General features: G+C 37.3%; 1 protein-coding gene across 1 annotated transcript; it reads right to left on the reverse strand.

The window, feature by feature from the left end:
* Positions 1–4,480: 4,480 nt before the first annotated feature.
* On the reverse strand, positions 4,481–15,651 carry psmf1 (proteasome inhibitor subunit 1). The gene is made up of 7 exons (XM_038279661.1): positions 15,431–15,651; positions 13,146–13,298; positions 12,901–12,983; positions 10,964–11,158; positions 8,703–8,759; positions 8,157–8,318; positions 4,481–5,059 (listed from the first exon to the last, which is right to left on the reverse strand). Exons 1-7 carry the CDS (start codon positions 15,557–15,559, stop codon positions 5,008–5,010), a joined length of 831 nt encoding a protein of 276 aa, XP_038135589.1. The 5' UTR covers positions 15,560–15,651; the 3' UTR covers positions 4,481–5,007.
* Positions 15,652–16,521: the final 870 nt, after the last annotated feature.

Consider the following 16,521-nt stretch of genomic DNA (forward strand, 5'->3'; position numbering starts at 1 on the left):
GGCCTCCCCTAGCCTAGTGAGACCATCCTGATCTCGCGAGCTTTCAAGATTTCACTCGCTAATCAGTCTGGAGACTCTCCGTTAAAGAAAATTTGGAGCCGTTCACCAAACGAACGTCCAATCAGCGTTGGCTTTGAGGCGGGTTGAGGTGTGACGCAACGAGAAGCGCGACAGTTCAGTCTAAAGAACATGGAGGCTTCAGCCGATGAAACTAGCGTTAGCGTGGCTATCGAGCAAGTTTTATCGGAATTACAGAGTATTTGTTCACTGAAAGAAGAGCAAAACACTGCTCTGGAGGCTTTTCTCAGAGGAAAAGGTGTTTTTGCTCTTCTCCCGACTGGTTTCGGCAAGAGTTTGATCTATCAATTGGCTCCTCTTCGTCGTCGCTCTGTTAGTACATCATATGCTTCGTTGATCTGATTGGTTTATTTGGCCCGTCTATCACCAACATAGGCCAATCAGCTAACCAGTATTTTTGCTCCTTCCCAAAATTACTTCAACGGAAGGTTTCCAGATGGATATGCAGAGCAAATCCATCTGGCGGAGTCAGGTTAGGCCTCACCTTGTTAAGCCTTCCTAAAAAAGAGCCTAATTGCCAAAAGTAGGCGATATATCAGAAGCGGCTTCCCCGAGGATAGCGGCTATGTCGCTGTAAAGGCAAGTGACTTTGCTCTACGTTAAATAAGTAGCACCGTAAAATAACTAGTATTTCATAAACGAGCGCTCCATAGGCCCACAGGCGGCATTTAATTATATTTATGCTTTAAGTTGAATTTGATGGGATAAAAAAGCAACATAAAGAAACCTTTAAAAATACATTTATTTTATTTAAAAAAGTAAATCTCTCTACAAAGTGATATACTTCAAACAGTTATCGCTGTATATTTGAAAGATTATGCTTTAAGCTGATAAAAAAAAACAACAACTAATAACATAAGCACCAAATTGTTAAAGGAGTCATAATCTGTAATTTACTTATACAAACCTTATGGAATTCATGTTGAATAATCTTAAGGAGAAATTATATTAAATAGACGTCATTTGGACCTCGTTTCCTACCACTTCTTTTAATCTTCAAGAATCTGTAGCTGTAAAAAAAAAAAGATTTTAATAAATTGTCAAAAACATATAGACAGTTTTTCCCAAAAGAATCATTTGGAAAAAAGCGGTTCCATGTTTTGATTTATTCAGATGAAGAATCAGTTGTTTAAATGAATAAAGATTCATTAAATCTTGAAGCTACATTTATAGCCTTCAAAATAAAAGCATAAAAACAAGACGTTTAAGGACACTAACTGTTAATGCATTTAAAACTAAACATTTGATTTAGTCAGTTTTTGCTATACAATCTCACAAGATAACAAGAATATATTTAACCAGATTTATAAGTAGAATAATAAATATAGTATGGAGAGTAAAACAGCTCATATGGCTTATTTCTATGAAATTTAACAGATATATAAACAGGTTTTTATTTCTCTCACATGGCTTTAAACTTAAATATCATTAAACAGAGGAGGATTTTTTTAGCAGCACAAATCTAAATACCTTTAAACCAGATAATCTACATATTGGGGTCCGTAGATCAGTGTTCTCGAACCCTGATCCGCTCATGGGGCGCGGCCTTCATGATTCAGCACCCCAGATTTCAGCTGATGACTTATTACCAGGCCTGTTACAGTGAGAAACATCTGAAACATGCAGGACAGACATAAAGAAAATGCACTTTTATGGTGTTTAGTTTAAGATTACATGTGGAAAAATAATAACCTCCACAGTTAAATTCCTCATATTTCGCCCTAAATATCTATAAGACTTGCTTGAAGCCACCTGCTCTATAAAAACTTTTTCCACTTACAACTACTGATAAATTAACCTCATACTAAATTCAAATATTCGTTTTTGTATTATTGATTAGAGCATTTGCTGATATTTTAAAGCATGCTGTCCCTTTTTGTGATCGTGGCGCCATATTTTTTGATGTACAGCTCTGAGAATTCAAAGACAAGCAGGATTTGGCTCCTTTTCTTGTTTTGTTTTTTTTATACAGAAACAAGAACAGTCACAATCAATCTGGATCGATTTCCGCTGCACACACATCTGATTTGTTTGCTGATGTATTTTGTGAAAAGCACAGGGAATCATGTGTTCTTGTTGGATTTATGAAGCATAACGTTTTATTTTGTTGGTTAAAAGGTGTAAATTTAACTTGTTTTTCTGATGAAAGATTTTCTCCATTAAAGATGAATTGGGTGCTGTACTTAATTGAAACTCCCCCTCCCACTGCTGTGAAGGATGGACTGCATGTTACTGGAGTGATGCTGTAAAGTTCTGACGCCTTGTTCCTGTACATATTTCTGAGCTTTATCCCGTCTGTGATCATGATGCTGATTTTTAATTACAATTTTGTTAACGTGAGCAATAAAGTTCTTTTTTCTGCTGTGGTTTGTAATTTAGCCGTATGTTCTCTGTAATTAGATTGCAATTAATTAAAGGAAATTCACAACTAGTTATGTCAGTTATGTTATATGTCAGCCTAAATATGTTTTAATTTGCGATACAAAAAAACTCATAATTACTTCAAGAATTAAATATCTTTTTGTTGTGGCCTTCTGTTCCAAAAAATACCAACATTTCCAACAAAGATGGCTGGTAACGGGTGGTTTTTGGTTTTGTACACACTTCTGACTTGACTTATTTATTGGAAAAGCAAAGACAAAACAATTATGACAAAATAGAGAAATTTGAAAAAATAACATTAATTAGACAAAATAAAAATGTCTTGCAACTTAACCCTTTAAAGCCCGATCCAAGAATAAAACAAAACAGAAAATTACTTTTTTTGGTTTGAAGTCCTTATTTGGCCTTTTAACAAACTATGTAAGAAGAAAAAACAGAAATACATTTTTGATATTAATACTTTATTACTATGCGATAAGTCAAGATTATTTTTTGTGTAGTCTTCTGCTGGCTGTTATCAGGTATATCTGATTGTCAGATATATATATCTATATCTGATTGTCCCATGTCAGAGGATGAAGAGAGCACATCCAGTTAGTCACAGTCAGAGAAACAGGACTACACTGGAAAACAGGCCGATCACCAACATCTAGAAACAAAGGTGTTGATGGCAGCAGCACAGCTGATATTTCTCTCCAGGATGGAGTCACAGCCAAACAGGAACAGACCAGATGAAGCTACTATGAGAAAAAGCAGAGAGAGCAGAACGTTAGAGATTGAACTTATAGATTCTGCAGAGTGGGAGAATAGAGATAGAATGAAGCAGAATGATGAAAAAGGGGTCCCTATGTCCTCCAGCAGTCTAAGCCTATAGCAGCATAACTATAGAGATAGCTCAGGATAACCTGAGCCACTCTAACTAGAAGCTTTATCAAAAAGGAAAGTTTTAAGCCTAGCCTTAAAAGTAGACAGGGTGTCTGCCTCACGGACTAAAACTGGTAGTTGGTTCCATTAATACCTGCTGTTGCATTACCCCCCCGCAGAGTCACACATCAGGTGGAATTTAAATCTAATTTTGTTTACACAGCTATAAAACAAAAAGTATTTGTGAAAAATAAATTTTTAAACATTTTTTAGAAATTTTAAAAACCCATTTGAAAAGCATGTGGATGAAACACCATGTGACTGTGTTTTGGCCCTTTCTATAAATAGATAAACATCAGCTGGTGTCAGCTGGGCCCGGTAACCGCTGGACTTCAGGGCTTAAAGCCTCATGTTTTCTAGAAAGGATGTTATTCTGTTTTCCTGTAATGAGCTGTTAACGAGGCGTACGGCGGCGACACGTCAACCACATTCAGGACAGGGAGGGAAAAAAACAAAACAAAGCATTTGTCTGGTTTAGACTATGGAGGATAAAAAGATCAAAGTTAGGGGGCGGGGTTATCTAACACCTGATTGGTCACCCTGCACATTAAGGCGAAGCAAATCGATTACATAGACTTGATTCGCGTTAACCCCGCCCCTTTAACTTTGATGGGTGAGTTTGACAGATTCTTTTAATGGTTTCGATGCACTGCAACACAGGACCATGAAATAATTAAATGCACACTGAAATAATTATATATATTTTTTTAATAAAATGAAGATGTATTTCATTAAATTAATGACACATTTATATATTTAATTCCTTATTTATTTAATGAATTACACATTTGTTTATCGCTGTATTTATTTATTTAATTGTGGCACTTTATATTAGTGACGTGGTTTTAATTAATTATTGACACATTTAATTATTTATTTAATGCTGTATTTATTTATTTAATTTTTGGCACTTTTTATCCTCCATATTAGACATCCCTTCAGAGAAAATATAACTACTGGTAGAGAGCAAAGTAATGAGGTAAAGAACTGAAAAAAGGCCTAGAGTTTACATGTATTTAAATTCTCCTTTTTTACACACAAAAAACATAAAAGAGGTGCAAATGTCCAATATAAGAAAAACTCACAGAAACGCAAACAGACTGCAAAGTTTTTTTTATTTGAATGTTTTGAAATAAAATGATTAAACAGCAATGTTGGTCAATTAACTGGAGCCGAGTTTATAAATGTGCAAAAGAAATGAAAATTACTCGCAAACATTTCCTCAGCATGAAACAAATCACAGGAAACCCAAACCTTGAAAAGGTCGATTTTTTTTCATTTTTTTCCTCCTAATTTATTATCAGCTTTCTGGTTTTCCATCATAGTGTAATTCACTCAACTTCACAAAAAAAGCTGCTTTAAATTCAGGAAATGTCTCAGTTGTACAGGCAGACAGGTTAAAAACACACAATGTGAGTCAGTTTTCATCTGTGGATGGGATTATTTTTTACTGTAAAGCGATAGGATCATGTTTTATTTGAAAGTCTGACGTGAGAAACATTGTTTAACCTGTTGTTCTGAATATTTTCTTTATTTGAGGAAAGCTTGGGGAAGCGAACCCATCATCCAGGTTCCCCGTCTGGCTCAGTTCTGAGGCGAGTCCAAGCAGGAAACCCGGCGGCGCTACATGAACATGTCATCGTATCCCGGCGGCGGCATGTGGTCTGGATCAGGCCTGTAAAGATAGACGACATAGAAACGTTAAGCTCATGAACTTTTTGGATTTTATCAAGTTGAAAAAAATTCCAGAAACTGCAGGAAATTCTGTCCCTTTAAAAAATGTCCCTAAAAAATTGGTGGATCATGGTGCAGGTCTGCTTTGCTCCCCAGGTTAAAGGCCAGAACGCGCCGAATCCGATTCTGTGTCTGATCTGACAGAAAATCGAGTCTTAGAGGTCGTTGAATTTAGTGCTCATTAAAAGTTAATGGGGATGATTTCCTGCAGGGGGCAGCGAATTCATGGGCTGCGTCCTCTGAAGGCCATATTCAAAAGCCGATTACGTCATAGCGCGGCGCCGAGGTCTGGTCTGATTCCAAGACTCATCGGTATGCGGCCGACAAACGCGTCCTTCTTTTGCTCGATTTGAAGGACGGGTCCGGTGTATCCTCTCTATCCTTGGGTATCCCAGGATTCATTGTCAGTTCAAGCAAGCTGCTCTGTGATCAGAGGAAAAAGGCAAATGGCGCCAAACAGTGGTGAATATTGGAAGTTCAGTTTAATATAATCCTAATATGTGAATAGTTCCGTCTGAAATGAATGAAAATAGTTTTAACGGTTATTGAATCAGATATGTGGCGGAAATGTTTGATTATCTGTTACTGATTAAATGGATTTGGCTGTAATTTAAGGTCAGATTCTAATAAATCTGCAGTGTGAGGACTATACATCTGATAGGAGTTTTATTTTTTAATTGCTATTTTGTAGATTGTGCTTAACTAAGTATTTTTTGTTATTGAATATAAAGGATTTTGCAAATATTTTATTTAGTTTTGTTTATATCTACTTAAATCTTTCCACTCCTTTTATAGAATAGAATAGAGTAGAATAGAATTTTCCTGCTTTGTGTTTCAACTCTCATGGTTGCTAAGCGACAGAGCATATTGCTTTCGGAAGGCTGGACCTGTTCGAATTCACAGCCAAAACTCTTCCAGTCTCCTTATTTTCACCTCGATGGATCCAATCCAGGTAGATTGCGTCTTTGGAAGATGCAGCCTATAACTTCGAACAGAGCCCAGGTCTATTTTAGTCGGATTACGCAGCGATTCAACAGCAATTTTATGGCTCTGACAGGAAAAGAGTCGCGGTTACAAAGCAAAGCACATCCGCTTTGGGGGAAAATCCAAAATAAAATCTGTTAATCTGATGGGGAAAGAGTCAGTCTGGAGTCGCACATCGCGTTTATAGTAAGCAGGACAAACTGGAGCAAAAACAATGAATGAAACATTAAAATAGAAAACTTTCCCCATGATAGGAGTTAAGGAGGACAGAAAACGGATAAAGTAGTGATCCTCTTTGAGCCTCACAGAAACCAGAATAACAAGCGGCAGACAGAGCAGGTCAGCGCAGCGTATCTCTCTCACCTCTTTATGGAAAAAAGAATGAAAAACTTGGAGAAACTTCCCAGATCTCTCTGAGAATCGCCTCTCTGCCTGAGTCACCATGGAAACCGTCCCACGGCGTTTATTGCTGCGTTTTTCTTTTCTTTAGACGCAAATCTTAATAGATGAACATTCTTTATCTGTTCTGGTTCTAGATGCTGCACAGAGCTTTGCTTTATAGAATGCACCAGTGTGCTTTTTTTTTTATATTCTTTTTTTATAATTTGTCATAATCAAGGCAAATGTGTGAAATAGTTTTACTTTCTGTATAGCAGACACAGAAGTGAAAAGAATCTGGTCAACCTGGCTAGTCGAAGCCTCTCTATACGCGGCCAGAGAGACAAAAACGGATGCGTGATCCAGTCGTTCAGACCCCCCTGCAGGCCACGCCAAATGATCCAAAGGACCTCCTGCTGTGCGTCCTGTACAGCTTTAAGATGCCCAGAACAACATTCTTTGACTCTCTTAAAAGTGTTTTTTTTTTTTTTTCTGGCTAGAAGAAACTGTTTCTTCCAGTTTCTTTCGGAATAAACTTGGAAGATCAAATTTACTGGAAAGTTTTGCTTCTTTTGGTGAATATTTTGCCTTAAGCAGGCCCAAATCCACAAATAACCTCGAGGTGGGGTTCAATATCTATAAAGCAGGGGGTTTGTGGCATGAAGAGCAAAAGAAATGAAAGAAAAAGAAAGCCAGCAGGTGGATTCTGAGTAAAGCCGGGCATCCACTCTGCCATATTTTCAGTCGTTGCACGCAGCTACAGCTCAAACTGTACGACGAAGAAGCAGGGTTTAGATGTTCACGGCTCATGATGCATGTTCTCACACAACGCTCTGATGCAACCTCAAGATGGCCGACTGAATTTCAAACATGTTTGATTTTCTCCCGACCTTCTGATTCCTGATGGGGAGGTGGTGGTTAAAGGCTGATCGCCCCTCGTTACCCCCCTGTACACTACACCACGCACCATCAGGATGAAACTGGCCCGATCGAAGAGCACAGTCTGTGCTTCGTCTGCCCCAATTGAGCAGATTTTCTCTAACTTTGGTCTGATTCACACAAAGTTGAGGAATCGTCTTGGTGTGGAAAAGGATTCAAAACATATCCTGTTTCTGAATGCTACATGGCAACAATGAGCCGGAATACTGAGCTGCTTTATTGCTGCTGTTCTATATGCTGAAATGCACCGTTTCAACACGGTCGTATGTTTTGTGACCAACAGTTATTCATTTAATTACATCCACTTAATAAATAATATAAATTCTTAATGTGTGTCACTATGTTTATTCTCCTAAAGATTTCTCCTTATGTAGCCTGGTGGAAATAGTGAGTTTAAGTTTCAATGGAACTATTCCAGTTCTCCAAAATATGAATTATTACCAGGACTTTCTTCCACTATTAAGCGGGGCGTAAACTGTAGGATTTTTTCCCCTTTTCGGGCCGATTCTCCAGTCGTAGGAGAATTTTTCGCACAGGCCACTTTACGGAAGAAACTCAGGAATTATCACAGGAGGTTAAGTATCACTCACCTAAATGTTTATTGGTTTCTGATTTATGCAAACCGTTTAATAAAATATTATTTGACCAAATAATGTTTATTTACCTCTTAGTTTTTCATTCTGAATCACTTCCCTACGACTTTAAATAATATGAAGTTAGAACTCTGAGCCCCTTACCCCGGTCTGTGACGTCCGACGGGTCCAAAGGGGTCGAAGCGAGCTCCTGGGGGAACGGCTCCGGGTGGCAGGATGTCAGGTATACCACTGGATGGGTCAAAGCCGGAGCGAGGATACCCGGACCTTAACGGATCCACTATCATCCCACCACCGCCACGGGATCTAAAGGGGGGGGGGTCAGAGACAGCAGGCAGGTAGGAGGGGGTGGAGCAACAAATGATTTTTTTTCCCTAAACACTTAATTTCTCATCATTTTATTTCAGTGTTTTTAATATATATATATATATATATATATATATATATATATATATATATATATATATATATATATACACACACATATATACATGATCTTTCTATGGTCAATATTCATACATTTTTGAAAAAGCTAGCAAGGGGGCACTAAAGAGTACTAGTACTGGGTCATCAAATCAATTCAGTTTATTCTGTCCAATCAGCTGCCTGTAGTGTATTTAAATGTCCAGCAGGTGTCAGTATTCTGTACAGTTTGGCTTCTAGATGCCTCGTTAAGCATCACTAACTCACCCAAATGGATCCAGATCAGCTCCTCCAACAGCGAATGGAGGAGCCAACGGGTCGGGCCTAAAAAAAGATCAACAAACATTTTTTTTTAATCTAACAAATTTATTCAACATTCCCAAACAGATGAATGATCTTACATCACTGTAGATGTTAAATAAGAAGAAATTAATCAGCTTTTTCATCCTACAGTGAAGCGTATTTGAATGGAGAAAATCATAGAACCGCCTGAATCTGTTCTAATAACTGCAGTTCTGGAGGTTTTTATTACAGGTGAAAATGTGAAAAAAGATGTTAAATCTAGAATGCAGCTGATCTCCACCTCCTCCATCTCCACCCAGTCATTGTTCTGAGCTCTTCTTCTCTGCTTTCCATGTTTTCTGTCTGCAGCTGCTGCTGAACTTTGCTGACTGTCCGTCTTTCTGTTTCTCTCTGCTGTTGATCCTGACGTTCCTCCTCGCTGACTTTACTTTCTCTCCCTCTCTGTCCTGCGGGGGAACGGAGCCGACAGTGTGTGGTCGATAAAGTGCTGACATGTCCCATCTCGTCAGATCGGGTCAGGGTTAGGAGAGGAGCAGCAGCAGGAGGAGGAGGAGGCGGACGTGAGGCAGAGAGAATGAATCTGTCCTCCAGCATCAGTGCGGGTCGCTGTATTCTTATGCTTCCAGTTTAATTCCTCCAGGTGCTGCTTTATTTCGGAACACTGTGTTCGCAGTAAATATGCAGCATTATATTATATAAATTAGATGAAAATAAGAAAGTAGAAAAGGAAGGAGCTATTGCAGCTTTGCTTTAACATCTATAGTTTACTAATCAGGTTTTGTAACATTTAGATTAGAGTGGGGCCAAGAAGTATTTAGTCAGCCACTGATTGTGCAAGTTCTCCTACTTCAACTTCAACTATGAGAGACAAAATAATTTGTAAATTATGGTGAAAAGTAAGTATTTGGTTCAACTTAATACTTTGTAACATAATCTTTGTTGGCAATGACAGAGGTCAAATGTTTTTTCTTGCCTCGTCTGTTCCTGTTTGGCTGTGACTCCATCCTGGAGAGAAATATCAGCTGTGCTGCTGCCATCAACACCTTTGTTTCTAGATGTTGGAGCTTGGCCTGTTTTCCAGTGTAGTCCTGTTTCTCTGACTGTGACTAACTGGATGTGCTCTCTTCATCCTCTGACATGGGAGCTGGCTCTGAGCTCGTCTCCCTGACTGTGTGTTTCCTGGACGGGGCCGCCTGTGGAGCTGGTTGATGGTTGCCTTTTGTATCTATGTTTCTTTTTCTATGTCTGCTTCTGTCTCCTTGAACCCCAGTGGGCCTCAGCAGATGGCCGCTCACACTGAGCCTGGTTCTGCTGGACGTTTCTTCCTGTTCAAAGGGAGTTTTTCCTCTCCACTGTCGCTACAAGCATGCTTAGTGTGAGGGATTGCTGAAGAGTCAATGAGTCGATGCAATCAGCTGGTTTTCCTTAGATAGAAAACTTTGAATCAATCTGACTGGATGATCTGGTGAACTGTGACCTGAGATGACATGATGTGAATTGGATCCTGATTTATTCTCAGAAACCAGGTGGTCTGCGTGTGTCGCAGTGAACGCAGATATGCTCCTCTCCAAAATTCTAGGTGAGCGCAGACAGGAAGCCTCTGATTGGTCCATTCTACATTTTTTTTCTCATTTCATCTTACATAGAAGTTTACCTATGATGAAAATTACAGACCTCTCATCATTCTAAGTAGGAGAACTTACACAATCTGACCAAATACTTTTTGGCCCCCCTGTATCTACAGAATAATCCTTCCAGTCATCCACGGTGGGTTTGCTAAGCTGCTAACAGTCTCCTGCCTTCAGGAATGAGACCTAAGGGGGGGGTTGAGGAATTAGATCTCAGGCTCTGATGGCCCACTAAGATGACCAGAACATCCATCTTCTTTCTTCTCTAAATTGTGGTTTTACTAAATGAATTTACTGTTTGCAGCGACATCCTTCCCTCAGCGCTGGAAGGGACCTTTTCAGGGACCAAGTGGCTCCTGGGGGCCAACATCCCATAATGGTGAAGAATATCAACCTTTACTACTATATTTGAAAGTGATTAATAAATAAAATCTGGACTTTCTCTCCCAAATAGGATCCAATTCACAAGGCGATAAGACTGATTATAGATTTATTCTCCAGGTTGTTTTTTTTCTTAAACTGAATTAACAACATGGAGCTGATTTGTGAATATTGAGCAGAATGTTGTAAAAACATGTCCCAGTTTCCTGTTCTTACCAGTGAGGCTGAACTCCCTGCCGAGGGTGTCTGCTGGGCATTCGGAGCGGGTCGCTGTCCGACTCTCTTCTTCGCTGCGACTCCTCATCTTCCTCTCTTCTGTTCTTCCTCTCTGGTCCGGCTGTTTGTTTCTCTTGGGACGGCAGCAGCTGAGTCCTCACCTTCTGTGCCAAACTGTCTGCATCTTTATATACACTTAAAGAAAGAGAGGTTTTAATCTGGAGACGTCTATGAAGGAAAGAAGGTTAAAATACTTTCGTGTCTAAATTAGTTGTTGAAATACATTCAACTCTAACCTTAACCCAAATGACACAAAACTCATATGGGTGAGTAGAACATGATGTAATAACTCAAGGCCCAATGTAAAAAAACGGCGTTCCCCTTTAACCCACTCTCTGTATTTATTTATTTATCTATCTTCTTTTATTAATCTATTCATTATTATCATTATTATACTACATCTTTTTATTTTCCTCTGTTTTTGCTCTGGGTTATTCCATCTTCTGAATGAAGCCAGAGGGGGCGGGGCTACAAGGGGTGGGTGATGATAATTACAGTACTTATTCATATTCAATTTGTATTGCACATGTTTATACTCAAAATTAAATAAACCTAGCTTAAAAAAAGAACATAAAAAACTTTTTGGGTCTGAATTACTTCGATGGTGGGAACAAACAAAACTAGTGATGTTATGAGATTAGCCGAGGCTGCAGGGTGAGCGTCGAGTAATGGAGGGGGCGTTTCCCCGAAGCGCATATCGAGGCTTGCTTCATTTAGGGGAGGGGCCAAATATAGATTGGGTAAAAACACTGCAAATTAGATTGGTTAATTTAACCAAAAGATTGGTTGAACATAAATCTTCCAACCTGATTAAAACCAAAAACTCTGGAAAAACCACAGCCCGACTTTACACGAGTGAATAAAGTGAATGTGATTGGTTGTTTATCAAGGGGGCGGGGTTGTTATAGCGGAAGGTTCTAAAGCAAGTTTGGTTGTTGCCGGTTTGTCGGAAGCATCTTGCTAACCAGTTAGCAACTTATTGCTAGTAGGTTCCCAATGGGAAATTTCAACTGGGACCAAGTAGCACTAAATTGGTGACTTAGAAACGACGCTGTCAAGGAACGCTATGGACAGAGGAAACATGCAAGAGGAGGAGAGTTTAGTGTCGGAGGTCGTGGATGAGTCTCCTACATCATCCATTTTTTATTCAGAGGAGGAAAGCGGGGACGAAGATGTTGTGGAAGAGGACGCCAGGGCGGCAGAAGCTTGGTTTGGTGTAGAAGGCTTCCAGCCGTACATGTTTGAGCCCTTGCCTCGCAACGCTGCCAGTTCTGTTAGCTCTACGCCTGCTGAAGACACAGACGTCCATCCCAGTAAAATGATTCTTATTTCAACCGTTGCGTATATTAGCTGCGACATATGAATCAAGATGCTATGACCGAAAACATTTGATTGACAGATGACTGTTGATATATGATTGGCCGAATTTAGGTGTTCAGGGTGACGTAGAACTAACTGGCCTGCAGAAGATAACAGGAAATAACACAGATTGTAATACAGGATTTTTTAAAAATAGAAATTGATAGAGTAAATTTATATACATGTTTAAGCCAGAACGATTTGACATTTAAATATGACCTACCTACGACTTTAAATGATTTTTCTCTTTTTACGCACAAAAAAATTAACAAAAGATATTATTATACACATCAATCATGAACAATTTCAAAGTAACTTAACATGGAGAAAAAAACAAAACATAAAAAAATAATTGCCAAAAAAAAAAAAAAAAAATCACAATTACTACCTGTAGTTCTGCTTTCCACCAGTAGGTGGTGACATGTACACATGAGGCTTGATGAACTGTAGGGATCTTTGAAGCAATTTAGCCAAACGGTTCAATCACCATCACTAAACAAAACTCATCAAACACCAACCTGTCGAATGTGTGCAGCTGATCTGGGTTCACGTGATCACTGATGTTCACCATCAAGTCTGAAACCTGCTTTGTGCTGGAGTTCTGCAAAGACAATCAGCTGTTATCCAGGAATATATGCCTATTACCTTCCATCTACTAAAATAATGTACAGAAACACCATCAGGTAATCTAGTTTTAATTGCAAAAATTTTTATTTCACACATGAAAGGATTACCCTCATTTATTTATTTTTTTTTTAGTTACCATTAAGTTTAAGATCAGTGTGGAGTCCATGGTGATGGCTTTTAGGACCATTTGTGTGTCTGAATCCTTGGCTTTATAGCGCAGAGTGTAAAGCTCCTTGTTGGAACTCCAGTCAGCAGGAAGCAGTTCTGACTTCTTATCACTGCTGCGAGGCTGTAGGGATAGAAAAGGAGAGGAAGACACATCATCACAGCTACAATATTTAACAGTCTGCTTCCCAGCAACGCTGCTGTCCACATATTTTATATATTATGTACCAACTATCAGGGGTGGATTTAGGAAATGTGGGGCCCTAGGCAAAGACAGGCAGGGGGCCCTCTGAATTGAGAAGACAACACATAGAACAGACCCATTATACAGATAGAGAAATGTTAATAGAATAGACATCCATTATCTGTTCTAGGTTGTGTCCCTCTCTTCTTGTCCCTTTTCTTCTTGTTTTCCTCTCTATGTTTTGTACTCAGCTGACTTTTCATGCTGTCTCTAAAGGAATGAAAGATTTTTTCCAAGCGCTAAGCTCACTTAGCTGATTGCTCCTTCCTGTGTTTCCAAAAAGGCGACGGCAAAAGACGCACTCAATCAGAATATGGGGAGCCGTTTGTAAAGTTAAGAAGTCCAAAATTCGGTGCAATAATAATGTTTATTTAGCGTGTTCTAAGAGAAAAATAACAGGGTTATTTTTTTCCAAGTCATTTATTCACTATGTAATTTATTCATTTATAAAAAAAATCTTACGTTGTTAAATAAATATTTAATTTGGAGCTATATATTTAAGTAAAAACAAAAAAATATTTAATTTGCAAACTAAATATTTAGCTTCTTAAATAAATATTTATTTAACAAACTAATTATTTAGTTGTGAGATAAATATTTATATAAAAAACTAAATATTTAATTTGAAAACTAAATATTTGGCTCAAAACAAAATACTTATTTAACAAAGTAAATTTTTTTTTAATTTTGATATATTTTAGCGTGTTTTAATAGAAAAATAACGGGGTAATTTTTTCCAAGTCATTATTCACTACGTCATTTATTCATTTATGAAAATCTTACTTTGTAAAATAAATATTTAATTTGAGCTAAATATTTCTTTAGCAAACTCAATAAATAAATAATTATTTAACAGAGTAAATATTTAGTTAAAGATAAATATCTATATAAAAAATTTAATATTTCTTTAAAAAACAAAATATTTATTTAACAAAGTAAATATTTAGTTAAAGATAAATATCTATATAAAATTTTTTATATTTCTTTAAAAAACAAAATATTTATTTAACAAAGTAAATATTTAGTTAAAGATAAATATCTATATAAAAAACTAAATATTTCTTTAAAAAACTTAATATTTAGTTTGAAGATACATATTTATATAAAAAACGAAATATTTATCCAACAACCTAATTATTTAGTTAAAGATAAAGATTTATATAATAAAACTAAATATTTATTCAACAAACTAATTATTTAGTTTGGAGATAAATATTTATATAAAAAAACTAAACATTTACTTAATAAACTAATTATTTAGTTTAAAGATAAATATTTCTATTAAAAAACTGAATATTTAATTTGAAAACTAAATATTTAGCTCCAAACAAAATACTTATTTAACAAAGCAAAATTGTTAAAAATGTCAGTGAATAAATGAATTGGGGAAAAATAACCCCCTCTTTTCTCTCTTAAAACACGCTAAATTTAAATAAATATTGCTCCTTATTTTTGATTGCTTAACTTTACAAACGGAGCCTCATATCAGAAACATGACCTGACATTTTTTTTTTTACAATTTAGTTTTTAGCCTTAAAGCCAAATAAATGGATGAGACAGAATGAAACAGACCAAACTAAACAAGTGTGATATTGATCTGATTTATAATATAACCATTAATATATTGATCTGACTGATAATGTTACCATTACCATAAATGGGTGAAGCTAAAGCTAAGCTAATAGCTCAGAACTACGTAGAAATAACGCAGTTTAATTTCTTCCTGACTGTCATTGGACAGCTAACCTTTAATCACGGATTATATAAAGTTTTTCAAACTCTTTTCAATCGTTTCTTCTATTTGGCAAATTCTAAGTCACTAAAATATATTTTAAGTTTTTGTTCCTCAAGTTAAAGAGACCCGATTTAACCTCAACAGTCCAGAAAAAAATGACAAAATGAGGTCAGAATAATTGAACCATTGTGATTTTCATCAACAGAGAACATTCTAAGATGAATTCATTGAATTATTTTCTTTATTTTTTCTCTTAACCGCCGTTTCTTTTCCTCACCTCGTCTCCGGATCCGATGCACCGGTATCCATCTTTGATCATTTCCCAGTGAACGAAGCAAACTACGGCGTCCTGCGGACACCTGATTTTATCTGCGACACAGGTGAACAGCACCTCTAAACCGGCCATTTTCCCCCAATCTGCCCAAAGCAGCGCAACATCAACACAGAAGAAAGGAAAACGAAAGCCTTCACTGAGGTCTGACAGCGACCGCTTCCACTTCCTGTCAGGAAACTTCAAAATAAAAGCGACAGAATATAATTGACTAACCCTAACCCTATGATGGTAAAAAATAGATTTTTGAAAAATCTTACAAAAGTACAAATATATCAAGCGAACAAGAAACTTTATATGAATAAAAAAACATTTTGTAAAAAAACACTAAAAGTAATGATACTATCAAATGGCATTGGGGAGGTTTTTAATAAGGAGCTAACCGTTAAAGGTCTTTGGTGTCTCCTTATGTTGGTTTAAAAAATATACATTCATTTATAAAAGGTCATGCCCTTTAAAGCTACTGATTTAAGCAAAATTAAACGCGTTCTGATTTAAGTAACTCTTATTTTAGTCCAAAAGAAATGTCGGGAACAAATGCTGTTAATCTATTTTTTGAAACTTGACAGAGTGTTGTTGGTTTTGTTTTGAAGCAACACATAAAGTTTCAGGAGGAAAACACTTGCTAGAAGGAGGCTCGGTGGATGGTCGTTTGGTGCATGGCGCGTGTTTTGAAGCTGCTTATGGAGAAATGTCTTGGGCCGTGAGTAGTGAGGAAACAGGAAGCGATTCTTGTGGGATGGAAGAGGGAAATAGTGACAATGAAGGTTGGAAAATAGCAACATCAAAAAATGAGAAAAAGCGGAAAAAACAGAGATCAGTTCAAGGGGAATCTAGTTCAGAACAATCCAGTGATGATCATTCCATACATTCCACAGCACAACAAAATGAATTCAAAGTCATATTCAAAGTCGTTAATCAGGCAGACTCTTTTACAAATTGGAATCCGGTTCACTTAACAAAAACCATCAATAAACTTGTCGGAGAAGTCAAAGGTGCCAGAATTCTGTACAGTGGAGACCTGCTAATTAACTGCA

This window comes from Cyprinodon tularosa, unplaced genomic scaffold (assembly GCF_016077235.1).
Source record: "Cyprinodon tularosa strain WSP-4 unplaced genomic scaffold, ASM1607723v1 ctg152, whole genome shotgun sequence".
NCBI classification, from domain to species: domain Eukaryota; kingdom Metazoa; phylum Chordata; class Actinopteri; order Cyprinodontiformes; family Cyprinodontidae; genus Cyprinodon; species Cyprinodon tularosa.

Coding starts and splice junctions, on each gene's coding strand:
- psmf1 (XM_038279661.1), bottom strand. CDS start 15,559: ATGGCCGGTTTAGAGGTGCTGTTCACCTGTGTCGCAGATAAAATCAGG. Junction 8,319..8,702: donor GCTGATCTGGATCCATTTGG/GTGAGTTAGTGA, acceptor CCCCCCCTTTAG/ATCCCGTGGCGGTGGTGGGA. Junction 5,060..8,156: donor GTCGGACGTCACAGACCGGG/GTAAGGGGCTCA, acceptor CTATCTTTACAG/GCCTGATCCAGACCACATGC.